Source organism: Ursus americanus, chromosome 14, assembly GCF_024610735.1.
Source record: "Ursus americanus isolate L20-20 chromosome 14, mUrsAme1.1.p, whole genome shotgun sequence".
Classification (NCBI taxonomy): Eukaryota; Metazoa; Chordata; class Mammalia; order Carnivora; family Ursidae; genus Ursus; species Ursus americanus.
In genome coordinates, this window is record NC_142140.1 from 33,043,969 (window position 1) to 33,061,505 (window position 17,537).

Here is a 17,537-nt window from a genome sequence, read left to right on the forward strand (position 1 = left end):
TATTTAGGCTGTGAATATTTTTTATATTATCGAATAACTCTTTTGAAGACATTTGTTCTATTTTTTTAAAAGTACCTTCCGATTGTGCTTTCTTTTCTGATTATAGAGCATCTTTTTAAAATTGAAAAATAGAAACACAGAAAAGGGAGTAAAAGTCACTTGTAACCCCATCTCCCCATCACTAAAAATCTTATATTAACATTTTCATGTACACTCAGACAATCTTCTCTTTTACAATATACCTGCATGTGTTTTTTTAAACAAAATCATAATCATATGTATATACTATTCTATATGCATATATTGTTTTATATATATATATATATATACACTATCTGTTAACATGTTTTTGTCTTAACAGTATAAAATGAACTTATAGTATGAGAATACACTTTCATGTCATTAAGTATTTTTCACAAACCCAATTCTTAATGAATTCATATAGTATTTCATCAAAAGGATATACCAGGTATTGGTTTTTCACTCTTCTTTTGTTGAACATTTAAGTTATTTCCATTTTTCTACCATTATAGATGATACTGCTTTAAACATCCTGATTGCAAATCTCATGTGTGTCTGTATTCCTTCCTTTCCTTTGATGATATGACCGGAAGTGGAATTCTGGTCAAATGATGTAAACTCAAGGCATCTGATGTCACTAGAGTCAGACCTCTCTTCCTGGTGTGTACCTGTCTTGGGCAGAATTGCTCCTCCATGTTCTCACATCCTAATTCTAAACTCATAGTCACATTTTCCCCTCTCTTTTGCCACCGTTTTTCCCCCTGCTGGGACATTTTCACAGGATGGCCCTTCCCGGGGGCCCCTTGACTTTCCACACAGAACAAGGTTGTCTCTTACTTTTCTTGGTATGCCTAGCACTACATGTGACTTAGGGCAAGCTCAGAAGCTGACAGTTACTGTTATTATTGCATTTATTACTAGAAAAGCTGGCCATTGCTCTTCCTGGGGGCTCTCCAGGAGCTAGGAGTGGGTGCCCACCTAGTAATATTATATAATAACTGGACTCCTTCACAACAGTGTATCAGCCCTCTTCCACTTGTATCCCCTTGGGGAGGACTGTTGTGGCTTGGGAAGGGTTCACAGTCTCTCACTGCTCCATTCCCGGACCCTTAGATCTGCAAAGTATTTCATTTCACCAAGATGCAGCAGAAAATAGGATATATTAGTGTTCTCCACTTATTATTCATTTTATCTACTGTGTTATTTGTTCTGTTCTAGACTTGTTGGGGAAGGTAATCAGTACACAAAAGGAGACAGGGCCTACTCTAGAGAAGGATAAAATCTACTTTTTAAACTTGTCTGAGATATATCAGCAAGTAGGAAAAAAAGGAAATTTAAAACCATTATATCCCAATTAATAATATGCATCCATAATAATATATGGATAGGAAACTAGGAATATCATCAAATTCTTAATAGTGGTTATCTCTTGGGAATAAAAGTATAAGAGACTTTGACAGTTCTTTTGTTTTCTGTCTTATGTTCTTTTTTTCCTGTTACATAAGAATTACAAATCAGTAGAGAATGAATAAACAGGCTGGGTCTATTGACTTTTATTTTTTACATTACATATTTCTATCATGCTTGAATTTTTAAAATAACTATATATTATCTTTGCAACCAAATAAAAACGTATAAGACCTTAAAATCTTATATGATAAAATATACTAGCAAGAGGGAGCCTAGTAATGGCTGGGTTGTGGGGGGGCTGTGGGGACAGGTAAAAGGAAGGCTACCTGGCAAGGGTGGAAGGATTTGTGTTGGGTGGTCCTGGAATGGCTCAGAGCTGCTGAGGGGAAGGGAAGGAGGGCGTTTCAGGTTTGAGGAAGGAGCATGAGAAGACTGATGCCATGTAGTCTGAGAATTAAGTAGAAAGATTACCAAGCCCGTGTGCTTAATTCCCACGTGCTCAAAACCATGATTTTCTTCTCCAGGGACCTCAAACTTAGTCTCTTGATCCAACGTCATACACTTTCTATAATTGACAAAAAGTCTTTGATCCTAAGTTATTTGGCAGAAATGGAAATAAGCTTGGGGGGGGGCGGGGGGAGGAAGCAACCAGAAATTACATGCCTTGCAGTCTGGAAGGTAAAGGTGTAGCTAGGAAGTGACCTGTATTCCACATCAAGAGAAACTCCTTACTTTCTGTCGATCTTTACTATTCCTGGAGTAATAGTTAGACCACTGTCATAAGTGACTATTGTCATTTAAAGCTTCTCTTTTTTAATTTAGTAATAACAACTTCCAGTAGCTGAATATTTACAATGGGCCAGGTTCTGTGAAAACTACTTTACATTCAGGGCTTCATTTCATCTTTTCCATAACCATGCAAGGTAGGATTTAGCACCCCTTTATACGGGTGAAACTCAAGGTTGAAAAACGTGCCCTAAGTTACACAGCCAGTAAGTGTTGGAGCTGGGATCCTGGAGGGTTCTCACAGCGGCCTCTCCTGGAGTTAGCTTCTGCAAAAAAGTCAGCAGGTCGTAATAAAGCCTGTAGTGTGCCAGGATCTAAAAATGATGGCCAGACTTTTTGGTCTGAAGGATCACACCTCACTGTTCTTCCTTACTCTTTGTTTGCCTGTGTGGCAGGGAGAGTCATCATTTCCATTTCAGCTCGTGGAATATCATATCATGAACAGTATTGTGCAAAAGCCATTTCATGGTGCTAATGAAGAGGTTGGGCTGCTGTCCCAGGCCTCTGGAAGGCGTTCTAAATTTTGGTTAGCACTAAGAAAATTGTACAATATTTTCCCCACACCTGAACCAAATATTTTCTTCGGCTTTTCATTCATTCTACTCAGAATTTCTCTCAGCTACAGAAAGACTTCTCCTTGCCCTGGGTCTATGGAGTTTGATATTTTTTTTTAACTGTAAATTGATTGGGTACCTTTTTACCACTTTTTAAATGTACATTAATCTGCACCAAATCCAAATATGATTTTATGTTTATAGCACCACTTCAAACTCCGTATTCATGGTCTTGTACATTTGTCTATTAATTTCATTTTCTCTTAGTTTATCTCTTATGGAAAATCTGAAAAATAAATGTAGAAAAGTATGGAGATGAAAATAAAAACATTCACAGACCACCATCTAGGGGTAACATCTACCCACATTGTATTTTAAAGAAGGATCTTCCTTTTCTTACTTAACTGTACATGTAAGACTTTCCCATTATCATTAAGCTTTTCTTAAAAGAATGTTTTTAAGAAACATATAATATTCCATTTTATGATTACACTGTAATTTATTTAACTATTCCCTATTGGTCACTTTAGGCTGTTTCTAGATCTTTTGCTTTTATAAATAACACTGTGCTGCTGAAGGTTTTCTCCTATCAGTTATCCTAATGGAAGTCCCCAAGGAGCCATTTGGTCCAAGTAATTCAAATATGTGTCTGCTGTTTGCTAATGAATGAAAACATATATAAACCAGCACTAATGGTGGCAGTGCAGCCAATGGTATAATAACACTGATAGGTAACTTCCATTGCCTATTACCCACAAAACAGGCACTTGGCTAAGCCCTGGACATATTTTATCTTATGTAATCCTCACTGTGACTTTGTGAGGTACTCATTACTATGCCCTTTTACAGATGAGGAAACTGAGGGGCTGCCCAGGTTGCTCATTCTGTTAAGCGTCTGACTCTTGGTTTCAGCTTGGGTCATGATCTTGGGGTCCTGAGATGGAGCCCCATGTCAGGCTCGCACTGGGCATGGAATCTGCTTAAGATTCTCTCTCCCCCTCTGCCCCTCCCCCAACTTGTGCACATGTGCTCTCTAAATTAATTAATTAATTAAAATCTTTTAAGAAACCACACACAGAGATAAGGAAACTGATATCCAGAAAGATTAACTTCCCCAAGGTCCCTCAGCTACTGAGATGACTTCAAACCATGTCTGTTTTACTTCAAAGCCTTTGTTCTTAACCCAAATCCATGTTTTATAGTCAAAAGACTACACTCAGTTCCTGTTGCCACACTTACTGTGGGCCAGTCACTAAATCTCCTGGTGCTCAGATTTCTCATCTATTAAAAAGGGCAAAAATGTAAGAACCTGTCCAGTTGCCTCTCCCAAGACTAGCTCGAGGGTCAAAAGTAATGGATGCCACAGAACTAAGAAGTGGTATTTCTTGATTTAAGTTAATTGCTTTAATCAAGACTTACCTGAGAGACTCCCCCAAAATGCTCCTCAAGAACATTTTGCAATCCCAGCCATAACTACTGTACATTTTGGTTTAACCCATTGTAGTGACAACATAGAAACCCATTTTCGTCTGACAGTCCCACCCAAACCTCCAATCCATTTAATAATAAACCATCTGCTACAGAATAGCAGTGGTAAGTGCAGAGAATTTCCCTAGCTTGAACTCTCTTTATTGGAGCGTGTTATCTTTAGCTGTAGAGAACCTTCTGTTTTTGGAAAAGGGCGAGGGAGCACCCCGCTGAACAGGCAGCATTAACAAATTAAATCTGTTCCATCATGTCTCACCTGCTGGGTTTACATTTCCTCCGACACATGTAAAGGGTCCCTCTTTTCCCACCTGACAGACAGTCCCCTTTGCACCTGCAGCATCTTTTCCACGTACCCAGCTCAGGCATAAACACAAGCACCCATTTCCAGTATCTGTGCCTGTTATGGCTATTGTTATTTTAGCTTCCAGTCATTATGAGCTTTAGGTTTTTGACTCATTGGCTAAGCTGGATTCCCTCACGGAAACTCTTGCTTGTCCTGGAACATTTTTCATTCCCCACACCCAGAGTGATCTATGTACATGTTTCTGTTTTTATGCTACCCCTCCCGAGGCTGGGTCTCTTCTAGTCACCATGGATTGGTGTTTCTCACCCCAGGGGGCATTCAGCAATGGCGGTGTTTTGGTTGTCACAACTGGGATGGGGGCACTACTGGCATCTAAGGGTTAGTGATAAGGATACTGCTAAACATCCTGCAAGATACAGGACAGCCCCTCACAACGAAGAATTTTCTGGTCCAAAATGTTACTGGTGGCAAGGTTTAGAATCTCTGTCATGCACTGAGAAGTAGCCCAAAAGTCATTTATCTCGGCACATGCATCCTGCCACACTCTGAATCTTACACTAGGGGAAGCAGGATAGGATATTGGTTAAAATTGTCAGCAGGGGCCAGGGGTTGGAGGGGGGGAATGAAATAGACCAGACCTGTATTGTCATTCTGAGTTCATCATTGACCTGGGTTTAAATTCTGGAGGACCATTCCTTAGCTGCATGACCTTCAGCCAAGTGTCACCCTTTCTGAGCCTCTGGTTTCCTCCTCTGTAAAACAGGGCTAGCAATCCTTACTTCTTGCTTATACAAGGTTCTAAAGCTCCCCTCACCATGCCCAGCACATACAAGCATGCTATTCTTCATTAAGCAAGATTGTTGAGGTCCTACTATGTAGCCAGTTGCTAATAAGCCCATCAGTGAACAGAACAAATAGATATCCTTGCCTTCCAGGAGTTTACCCTCTATTGGGAGGAAACAGACATGTCAGAAACCAGTAAATGATATCACACAGCGCATGGTAAAAATAGAGGAAAATAGAGAAGGGGGATGGGCACTGAAAGGGACATAGCTGCTCTCCTCCCTCAAGAGGCATGCTCTTCTTTGGGGTTTTTCTCCTAGCAGTAGTCACATGTTTCTTCCCCAGCACCAATCCTCTCATCTAATTGTGCCCAGTTGTACTGAGGCCTGGTAGACATGTAGGTCATGGTGTATGGTCTTGAAAACCTGTCTATGGCTTGGGCCTGGTTGGCTGTGAGCTGTCCCCGGGGCTGGCCAGCTGCCGAACGTATACCTGACCAGCATTCTTTATTGCATTTTGGGGACTCTTCTTTTCAGCATCCTTCCCCTTTCTAAATGGAGTTAAAAATAAAATGTTTCTTTTAATCCAGCCTAACTAAAGAGGTGAATCTGCAGTTTGATTGGTCAAAGAGCCACTCAGTCATTATTCCTAAAAAATAAGTAAATGCATTCCCTCTCCATAACTAGATTTAAACTCTTAGAAGACTGGGGCCCATATCACTGAAACCTCCCCCTAATGCATGATTTGCATATAAGTAGCAGGTATACAGCCCTCATGATAGAAAGAGATCAGGTTTTAGAGCAAAACAGATCTGGTTTTGAATCCTGCCTGAGCAAGTGCCTTAGACTCTCTGAGCCTCAGTTTCCTCATCAGTAAAGTGGGAATAAACCCCCACCATGCAAGTGGTTATGAGAATCAGAGGATTCATCAGAAGTGCTAAGCGTGGGCAGGCACATAAAGGCCCCTCTGTGATGTACATGGTGAATTTTGCCCAGTCCCTTCCCCCTTTGTTCCCAAGCCCAGCACTCACTAAGGAAGCACAAAACAAGGAATTCTTTTTTTTTTTTTTAATGATTTTTTATTATATTATGTTAGTCACCATACAGTACATCCCCGGTTTCCGATGTAAGGCTCGATGATTCATTAGCTGTGTATAACACCCAGTGCACCATGCAATACGTGCCCTCCTTACTACCCATCACCGGTCTATCCCATTCTCCCACCCCCCTCCCCTCTGAAGTCCTCAGTTTGTTTCTCATAGTCCATAGTCTCTCATGTTTCATTCCCCCTTCTGATTACCCCCCTTTCTTTATCCCTTTCTTCCCCTACCGATCATCCTAGTTCTTATGTTCCATAGATGAGAGAAATCATATGATAGTTGTCTTTCTCTGCTTGACTTATTTAACAATAGAGCTCACCTAGTATAGCTCACCTCTCTCTTTTTTTCCCCCAAACTGCAACAGAAAAATATCTCCAGCTCTCTGGGAAATTTTTCAAGAAATATGTAAAAATATGCTCAGTCTTACGTTCAAAACATGAAGCTGAAGTTAAGGTATACAGCTGACCCTTGAACAATGCAAGGGTTAGGGACACTGTCTGACACCCCCCACACTCTGCAGAGAGATGAAAATCCATATATAACTTTTGACTCTCCCAAAACTTAAGTACTTAATAGCCTGCTGTTGACCAGAAGCCTTACCAATAACATAGTAACTGATTAACACATTTTTTGTATAAGCATTATATACTGTATTCTTACAATAACGTAAGCTGGCAAAAAGAAAATGTTATTAAAACCATAAGGAAGAGAAAATACATTTACAGTCCTGTGCTATATTTATTGAAAAAAAATCTGCCTGTAGGTGGACCCTCAAAGTTCAAACCCATGTTGTTTAAGGATCAGCTGTAGTTGTTTTCTCTATTAGATTAGTGATAATATCCTGTTGATGAGAGTGTGGAAAAAGATAATTCATGTACCTTTCTGGGGACAATAAAGTTCAAACAGACTGGAGGTTAGTTTGGCAAATTTGGCAATGCATATCAAAGGCTAAAATGCAGATATTTCTTAGACCAAGGAATTCTACTTAAGGAATCTGCCTTGTAAAAATAGCACAAATACATAAAGGATGTTCACTGAAGCACTTTTTGTAATAGCCAGACACTGGAAACGATTTTAATGTCCATCGGTGGGAGGTTGATTAAATCCACGTGGTCCATCTGGACCATGGGATACTAACTCTTGCACTCATTAAAAAGAAAGAGTGATTCTGGGGTGATGGAAATGTTTTGAAACTACACAGAGGTGGTGTTTGCACAACATTGTGAGTGTACTAAAGGCCACTGAATTGTTCACAAAAAATGGTTAATTTATATTACGTGAAATTTACCCCCATAAATTATTATTTTTTTAGAAGAATGAGTCTTATATGCTAATATGGAGAGACATATTGTTGAGTGAGAAGAGAAAACATTCTGTATTCTGTAATTGTTGGCAAATGCATTTAAAAGGTCTGGAAAGATCTAGAACAGTCTTAACAGTAGTTACTTCTAGAAAGTAGACTCGGGAAAATGAGGGGATTTGTACTTAGTTTTATATACTTCTGTAATGTATGAAAAATGTTTATACTTTTGTAATGTATGTAAATTTAAAGTTAGCATGAGTTACTTGAGAATGGGTGGTGGGGAGGGGGGAGTTTGAAGTTGGTCAGGGGTTGAAACTGTTACAAGGTGGGCGGTTGATTCTCTCCAGTGAAAGTGGAACATGTCTTTCATTTTGAATCTTATTTTTGTGTTTTCCTCTCTTTCTGCTCTTTAATTCCCGCCCAGCTGTAATCAGAACCGAAAACTGAGATCAGGGAGTAACATGATGACTCACTAGTTTTGACCTTTCCGTTCCTGTGGCTAATTGATTCTGAGTGCCAACGATCTGCAGGCATTAGTCTGGTCACTGTTTATAAGGGCCTGTTTTCAAGACATCACAAGGATTTGCAAGATACCATTAGTAAACAGCGTATTTGGTGCAAGTCCTTTCTTGACCAGCATCAGGGGCTGGTCCAATGATCATGAGCTCACTAATAAGCCCAGGGGCTCTTGGAAGCCTGAGGAACTCCTGTTGCTACTTGCAAACAGCTAACTTCCTGCTTCAAGAGGGTTGTGAGAATACCTCGAAGCCCCTTGGAAGTTTCTTTTTACATTTTTCATTTATTCATTTTTTCTAAAATTATAAAAAATGTATAAACTAGGATTTAAAAAGTCACCTATCATGTCATCAGGCAAAAACAATAGAATTTTCTGGTGTTCCTTTCATATCTTTGCTCATGTGCTTTTTTTCATAACTAGAAACAGTATTCATATACAGATTTTAGTTCTGATTTTAACTTACATGGAAGGGATTTTTAGCTGTTAAAATGGTCTCAGAATTGTCTAATTGGCTGGATAATATACCATCAGGCAGATGAATTAAAATTTATTTAACAATGCCCTTATGTTGAATAGCTCCCTTAAAATTTTCTTTGCTTTCTTAAGTTTTATTGTTGAATCTCAAAATATTTGGAAGCTGCTTTAGAATATCTGAGTGATGACAGCTCATATGTCACATGCAAAATCAGTTCTTGCCCTGAGGAAGTTTATAGGTCAGAGCAGGTGACCAATAAGTGTAATAAGATGTGATCATTGCTATATCAGATATGTCCAAATTGCTCTGGGAAAGTGGTGAAGGATTCTTAGAGGAGGAGTTTGAGTTATATCCTGAGGACACTTAAGAGTTAGCCAGCTAGTAAATGAAAGAAAAGCTTCCCAGGAAAAGAAGACGACTTGAAGGAAGTACAGAGGGATGGCAAAGCATGATGCATTTAGAAAATGGCAGATTGCCTAGTAGGGCTGGAGAATAGAGGGCTCATGGGTGAGTGGCAGGAAGTGATTCTAGGTGTATAGACTGTGGTCAGATTACAAGAGGCCTTCTGTGCCAAACTGAGGAGTTGGAACTTCTGAAGGCCATAGACATGTGGCCACAGCCATGTCTTACTAAATTAGAATGTGGTTTTGAACACAGCAACACCTTATTGCTTTGGCAAAGTTCCCAATAAGAGTGTTGAAATCTTCCAGGATGAAGGTTAAAGATGATGCACTTAGCTTTCTTCTTGATCATTTGTACTTGTCATGAGAAGGCACCGTGATAGCATGTTTCAGCCTCAAGAGTGGGCTTTGGAGAGTCAGACCACCCCAAAGTCCACCAGGGCCTCTTTGGAAAATAAGAAAATACCTCAGGGACAGGCATCATTTGCTGTCAAGGCGGAATTTAATACACATATTAGTTGGTACTTTTCAAATTGACAGAATCCCAACTGAGGTTAATGTAAACGGAAGGGGTTTAATCTAAATCTAAGAGTGGCTTTTCCTGGCGTCACGCACAGTGGGATCCAGGGGTTTAAACAGTGTGGGTAAAGCTTGCTTGCTCCCTCCCTCTGTCGGTCCCTCTCCCTCTATCCTTCATTCTGTGTGTCCCTTTATTTTCCTTGATAGCAAATGGACTTAGCTGCATGACCAGAGAGAGCTGCTGCAAGAAATTCTTGCTTATTTTATCTCTTGAGTTCACAGGAATAAAGGAATAAAGACCCTGCCACTCTTTCTCCCATAAACCACTTAGCACATTTCCGAGGATCAGGTGCCTGTCCCTGAACCAGGGTGGAGGACTGCTCTGACTGGTCAGGTCTGGGGCATCCCACCCAAACTGTGTACCAAGTGGGATAGCCAAGGATGGCGGGCTTCTGTTCCTTGATGGAGGAGGAAGATGGGACTACTAGCCAGGTGTAAAGGCCATCCACTGCTGTTAACCTTCGTTCTTCTGAAGAAGGGGGTGTCCACTGGAAAGAAGCGGAGCCTGTGGCTTCTCTGAGAGCTGTCTTTGTGCATGTTTCTGTACGGTGTCCCAGTCTCACAGAACGGATACTCCCAGCACCTGTGTGAACGCAGCCCCTTTGCCCAATTTCCCTTAGCACGTAGGCTCAAGAAAACACCCCGCTTCCCAAAAGGGAAGGCCTTGTGGCATTGTCCTCTCTTTCTTGTGAATATCTGATTTATGTTCTGTCAGTGACAGGAAGCCGTTCTAACAGTCCACCCAAGTCCTGCCACGGCCCCCGTGATGGTTTGTTTTCCTCATTGTTTAGCGTTCCATCAGCTTCCGCAGCGAGAGCCGCCCCGACATCCTCGCCCCCCGACCCTGGTCCAGAAATGCCGCCCCCTCAAGCACGAAGCGGAGGGACAGCAAGCTGTGGAGTGAGACCTTCGATGTGTGCGTCAATCAGATGCTTCCGTCCAAGGAAATCAAACGTCAGGAGGTAGGCTCGGGACCCAGGAGTTGGCCCTGTGTCTGGAACAAGGTGCACCACAGGCGAGAGCCAAACTGCGTCTACACCGCAGGCTCCCAATCAGTTCTTCGTTGCATTTGTAGGAGGACTTGACGGGGATGTCACGCCTTGTAAGGAACCGAGAACCCAGCCTCCAGCTGGGTGGGTGGCCCCTGCTTTAAAAAGAAACTGATGTGAAAATCTGAATTTACAAAGAAAATGAATCAGGAAGTGTCTGTTTAGGGTCCTGGAGCTCACAAAAATAATCACTTGAGTTATATTTTAATAGCAACTTCTAGAATATTTTAAAATATTCAGCTTCTGAAACTTTGATTCGGTTTTGTGGAGAATGTGTCTATAGAATGCAGTTCCTTTCATGACCTGTAAGTTTTCTGTATCAAGAGTTCTAAATGACTATGGTCATCTTACCCTTTATGGAAAGCTTGTCACTGCCAGGCTATGCCAAAGCACATCTAGCACATCGCCTAGTGAAACCCTTGGAACGTCTATTTTTGTGGAAAACCTGACATTGGCAAAAGGAATACTTGAAAACTTTCTAGGTTTGGGCTCCACGATTCCTTTCTAGGAATCTATCTGCCAGACACACTTATACACAGATGAAAGGATATATATGTAAGGTTTTCATCACAGTAATGTTTATAATAGTGCTGGAAAGAGCCTGAACATCTATCGCCAGGGACTGGCTAAATAATGAATATCTATAAGATATACCTGAAATACAGTGTAGCCTTAACTAGAAGTGTTGATACGCATGTATGGCTAAGTGGATAAGGCAAGGCACAAAATTGGGTATATCATGTCCTTTTACCATCTGTGTGAAAGCACAAAGAAAAATGAACATATGTGTGTAGGTGCACGTATTTGCTTGTAGAATCATAAAATATTTCTGGAAGGATTTGCAAGGAACTGGTAACATTGTTGCCTCCTGGGAGGGAACTGGGTGGCTGAATAGAGGTAAAAAGGAAAGTTTTCACCATGTACCTCTTTGTGCACTCTAAATTTTGAACTGTGTTAATGTATTACCTATTAAAAAGAAACAATAAAGTATTTTAAAATAATACATGCACTGAAAAAAATCTGCGAAGAAATGTGGCAAAACCCTAAGAATAGTTAACTAGATGGTATTATGGGTACGTTAAAATTTTCCACTTTACACTTTTTTTGTGTTTTCCCAAGTGTTACCAGTATACATATATAACTTGTACAATCTGATAGTGGGAAGGAAGGAAGGAGGGAGGGATTGATTCTGCAGATTGGGAGATTATTAAGGTATAGTGAATACAAGCTCACTCATCTAGAAAGTTACAGAGCTGGGATTTGAACCCAGGTCCTGTCCTACTCCAGAGCCTGGTCTTCATGGTGACACTGTGCTGTCTCACAACAGATATCTGACGGTGGTGTTTCCCGGTATGGGGTTCTGTGGTTTTCCTCTCCTGGGGACCACATTTGGTCAGTGGGACCACATTTGGTCAGTCAGACCATCAGACCTATGTAAGTGAGCTCTAGTAAAACAGATGTACAAGGAAATCTGAGGAGGTCTAAGTAAAGTCTAGTTAACTGTATTGTGCAACCCATTTCCTGGTTTCGATAACGCTCTGTAGTTCTGGAAGATGCCACTATTGGGGGAAGATGAGTAGAAGGGGCACAGGACCTCGGTGTTCTATGTTTACTTCTCCTGTGAGTCTGTAATTATTTCAAAATAAAAGGTTCAACAAAACAGAATACAAGGAGGGCATGATGTGGAAGCTTTACTGGGCCTTGGGGGAGGTTACCATGCACTAGCCTCCAACACAGTATTCTTCCTCCACCTGCTTTAGCTGAGAGCAAACTCATTGTCTTACATTCCATCCACCCCAGAGATGGAGGGTGCTCTCCAGGCCTGCTCATTCCTTCCCTTTAGTCTGAAAGAAATGTAGTAGTCCCCAAACTATCACTCCTATTAAAGGACTAATCATAGAGTCCTTTAACAATTAATGTTTGCCAACAGTTTAGACTCCCAGATGAGTGAAAGGAGTATTCTGCACATATAGCTCTTAAATTATAATGGCTTAATAGAGCCAAATTAGAAACGGTCTATTTACACACTCTTGCACACAGCTGGCTCCTATAATTTTATTTATTGTACCGTGTAGGGCTGAGAAGTAATTTAGAATGAATTAACATCACCAGACATTTAGAGTGATAAAATATTAGATTCTTCCTACAATTCCAGCCTCAAGACAAGTGGCTGATAAGAATAAAGCTTTCTGCTGAGATTCACCTTCTGTTGAGTAGAACAAAAACAAATTGTGACGGCCCAGTTCATTATACAGCCATGCCCATCCCTGAGAACAGACCCCGAAATCGTTTATGACGGTTGCTGTGCACATGAGAGACGCAGAATCCAACTGTCATTATTTTACCTAAAATAGTTTCCTCTTGTTTGGATGCACCCAAGTTCCGTAACATGAAAGATGACTTACTGGGTTGGAAACATATGTGGAACCCCTTTCTCCCACAAACGGGTGAGTACGTTATACAGAAGTTTTGCAAAATTCTTCCTTTATAGGTTTTAGCTACTTAGATGCATTTGCTGCAGGTTAATTTAACTTTTTAAAGAATCCTTTAAAAATTCTTAAGAAATGGGTAGATCTGGGTTTTTGAACAACAGAACCAGCACTGTTTGAATTTGGTCTCATAAATGGAGTGTTCCATGAATGTGTTTTCTCTTTGCTTGCAGGCAATCTTTGAGCTTTCCCAAGGAGAAGAAGACTTGATAGAGGACTTGAAATTGGCAAAAAAGGTAAATTTGAATCCAGTGGTCATTTGGGCCACCTCCTTTTTTTTTTTTTTTCTTATGAGTAATTTCACAATTCTAAGATTGTGTCTTAGGAGCACTCTTTTTATGACTAAAACAGGTTATCAACAATTGAGAAGAATCCACACAAACCAAGTAGGGGGGAAAATGGCTCAAAACAAGAAAGTTCTCTAGACCTGGTACCTATAGGGGTTCTCCTGTGCACATCTCTAATGCACCTCAAAGAATACTTGAGTTTAATCAGGAAGTGTTCATAGAGGCCCGGCTTTCCATATATTTCATTGTCTCGCATGCGGAGCCTCCTTACCCATGGGAGAGAGCGTGCAGATGTCTGAAACTGGAACAGTGTCTTAGAAATAAAGCCACTTGAATCTCCTAAGTAGAGAAAGTGCTTAAGTGAGGCAATTGCATACCATCATGTGAATTAGGTCTTTTATATAGAAACTTGTGTTTTAATTACATTGTGTGCAGAAAGGGAAAGGAGACCCATGCCTTGTAGCCTGTGTTATCTGGACAATACACTTTCCTCAAAACCTTTCCATTCCAGGGGATCACTGGAATGAAGGGGGTCACTCCCCCCAACCAAAGGCTGAAATCCAGACTCCTTCATCTGATATACCCAGCCTCCTTTAAAGAATCACAGGGTTGGAAAGATGCCTCCCTTCTTTTAAGTGGCCTTAGTCCAGATTCCTGCTGATATGAAGTCCCATCTGTAGCATTCCCAGGAGATGGCCATCTACACTTTGCCTAGAACACAGCCAGGAAACTGAGTTTTTAGGCAAGGCTGGAGGAGGTGGAAGACGGAGATGACAAAGAAGGCATTTAACTCTGTGAGACATCTTGCTGGTCAGCTGTTCAGCTCTTCCTTCCTGTATCAAGATTCCCCAAAGCTAAGCACCTTAAGGATATTTTACTGCCGTCCTTTTGCTTATGGTAGTTCTACCTTCCTAGAAACTCTTCCTTTCCTTTCAACCACCCATATCCAACCATTCTCCAGGAACTAGCTCAAATCTCAATTCATTCTTCGCCAGTATTTACTGCCCCCTTCTCCATGTCAGGCAGCTCTTCTTAAATCTCCCTTGACCACTCCAGCTTTACTTCTTTCACCCTCTAAGCACTTACGATTTGATCAGTTTTTACGGCTATGTGACATCTCTCCTGTTTTTAGTCTTGAGCTTTTTAAAACATATATCTAATTATCCACATGTTTTTCTTACCTTCTGCTTGCCTTTATAAATCTTCTTGGAGGCAGGGACTGTGCCCTCTGAGTCTTTGTGCTCTATTACAGTGACCTGGGTATAACTGTGTGTTCTTGTTTAATTATCATGAGTAAGAGATGATAAGATTGACAGAGATTTTGGCCTCTTGGCTTCAGAGCAGTCGTAAAGGATGCCATCAATTTTTCTTTCTTCCTTTACTTAAATATGGACCAATTGAAAAAGAACCTGCTGCTAGTAGCTAATTCTGTATAAATTAAGAGTTTTTCAAGCTGCAAGATCTTCAATCACATTAAATTTTAAAACATTATACAAATCAGATCGGCTCTGTACTCACCCTTGCCTAGATGTATGATATACTAGAATAAAGAACCTTTTTAAAAATCTCCTTGGGTTTATCAACAACCACAAACGGCTCAAGGCAATGCTGGATTCTCATCTGCTCCGGCCACACCCATCTGCTGTCTCCATAGCACTATGGAAGAAGTTGTTGGGGGAGAGCCAACTATTTTGTTATTATGTGGGGCCTCGCAGACACTGATGCCATTTAACCACTTGCTTCCTCTGATTTTAAATGTTGGCTTGCCTCTCTCGCCCTTCTTGTGCAGGCCTATCATGACCCCATGCTGAAACTCTCCATAATGACAGAACAAGAGTTGAATCAAATTTTTGGAACACTGGACTCTCTCATTCCTCTACACGAAGGTATAATTTTGTTCCCAGAATGAGTCATGACTTGTAGCCTTGATTGAGTCGTCCTACAGCAAGTCATGATTATGTAATAATGTGATTAACCCAGAATCTACTTCCAGTCCTGTTCATATTTGAATGCCTAACAAAATAAGCATTTTGTTTGTTTTTTGTTTTTTTGTTTTTTTGTTTTTACCAGAGCTCCTTAGTCAACTTCGAGATGCTCGGAAGCCTGATGGCTCCACTGAACATGTCGGTCCCATCCTCGTGGGCTGGGTAAGAAAAGTTCTCTAGTCTTGATTGAGAATGAATTTCAATAACATAAGTAGAGTTTCATTTTAGCTAGACTTTTTGTAGTGGCAAATGATAGCTTGACATCATAAATAGCAAATTCCTAGCAAAATTTATCATATCTAGTCTTTATCTCCTCAATGCACGGAAACAATTATTTTTCTTAATACAAATTTGCAGCATTTAAAGATAACATGGCCTTTTTGCAATAAAATAAGTAAAGGCACATATGAAATGGTTACTAGTTTTACATCAAATGAAGTAAAACTAGTTAATATTCAGCTGAGGCCAATTACTAATAATATAATTATTATCATTTCTATTTCAGTAAATATTCACAGACATATTCTTATCCATCACCAAAAAAGGTGCTTTTATTCAGGCTCCAGAAAAACTCTCATGGTAAAATGTAGTTTCATACACAAGGTAATACTAAATGTTGTTAATGTTTGGCATATCTGATTCTGAGTCACTTCATAGGAAGGCTTGGTATTATGCTGACCTTCAGCCCAAATAACTCATTTCCTTTCCTAATTAAACAAAGACATCAGTTGTGACCTTAGATTAGGGGTTCTAAATTTATTGTCTTGGGGCTGAATTTGTGTTTTTTGTGTCCATAATGTGCTCGTTCGTTTGTTAATGTACTTTAGAGCAGGCATGCACTTTCTATTTTGCCACAGTCCCCACCATTCCCTATTACTTCATCTCTGTTTCCTTTGAGTCCTTGCCTGTACCATCCCAGCTCCAGGTGGTTTTCATTTGTTATGAAGCAGGTAATAAAAGCAGATTACATTGATGACTTCTTCCAGGCAGGATTAGCTCTCTCATCTCTCTGATCCACAGAGTCTTCCAGAAAAATAGGCAGGAAGTGCCACAGCAGCCAGCATTAGAGTCATTCCACTGTTTGGGGAATGTTGTGAAAGTTATAAATCCTACTATCACCATGTGAGTTCTCTTGATCCAGTTACATTTGTAGTTATATTTTAACCTTCCTAGGCTCTCCAGTTCCTGTGTTTTGATGTTGCTCTCTTATCCTAACTTCTGCTTCTCAATTATTGCCTTGATCAAGAAAATTAGAGGGTTTCATGACTTAGATAGCTTTAGTTCCCAAGTCACTTTTAGCATGAGGCCGAAATGCCCCAAGGGCATCTGAAAGGCAAGCAATGTTCTAAGATGAATAATTTAGAAAATGTGCCTTAATATTTCAGAAGAGTTCATTCATCTCATATTTTTGACTTTCATTTTATTATAAGATGTGGTAGATGTTTTAACTTCTTTAGCCTTCAAAGAAATTTCTCTAAAGAGAGCAAGCCAGCTGGAGACAGAGAAGGTGTAATGAGAAGAGAGATTCTGCCTCAATATTTCTTAAACTTCCTGACTCTGTGGGCTGCTTTGATGGGTGTGGGGGGAGGGGCCAGTGAGGCCCCACTCCAGAATTAGCACGATGCCTGCTCTGTGTTTGACGAGATGGCCGTATAGAATGACGTGGTTTCCTTCGACATCATACACAAATTGTCAGTTCATGCCAGAAGCAAAAGTGGAGGCATTTGCCTTGTTATTAATTTTTTTCTGAAATAAATGCTTGCCGCTCTTATTAGGAAATTGGCTTGATCTGGGGGTGGCTTTTGCAGGCCTTTTCTATACATACTCAAAGGAAATGTGACCACTTCCACTGCTATCTGAACCCTTCAGACATCAAATGGGGACTTACAGCTTGAAGAGCAGCCTAAAATTAAACAACTGGCCCATTGTGACCAGACCTCATGAGAAACGGCCCTTATTTATCAGTCCTGACGAGCTGTTAAATGTTTTCCCACTTTTAACTGCAGA

The 17,537-nt window shown here is 40.5% G+C and overlaps 1 protein-coding gene across 12 annotated transcripts in view; it reads left to right on the forward strand.

Moving 5' to 3' along the window:
* The window catches only part of ARHGEF3 (Rho guanine nucleotide exchange factor 3), a 295,453-nt gene that overhangs the window by 258,724 nt on the left and 19,192 nt on the right, over nucleotides 1-17,537 (forward strand). For all 12 annotated transcript variants that reach the window (XM_087866946.1, XM_045807392.2, XM_087866945.1 and 9 more), the window contains 4 exons: nucleotides 10,512-10,682; nucleotides 13,432-13,494; nucleotides 15,335-15,431; nucleotides 15,616-15,692. In XM_087866946.1, the coding sequence (XP_087723072.1) occupies nucleotides 10,512-10,682; nucleotides 13,432-13,494; nucleotides 15,335-15,431; nucleotides 15,616-15,692 (408 nt within the window). The remainder of the gene's footprint in view (nucleotides 1-10,511; nucleotides 10,683-13,431; nucleotides 13,495-15,334; nucleotides 15,432-15,615; nucleotides 15,693-17,537) is intronic.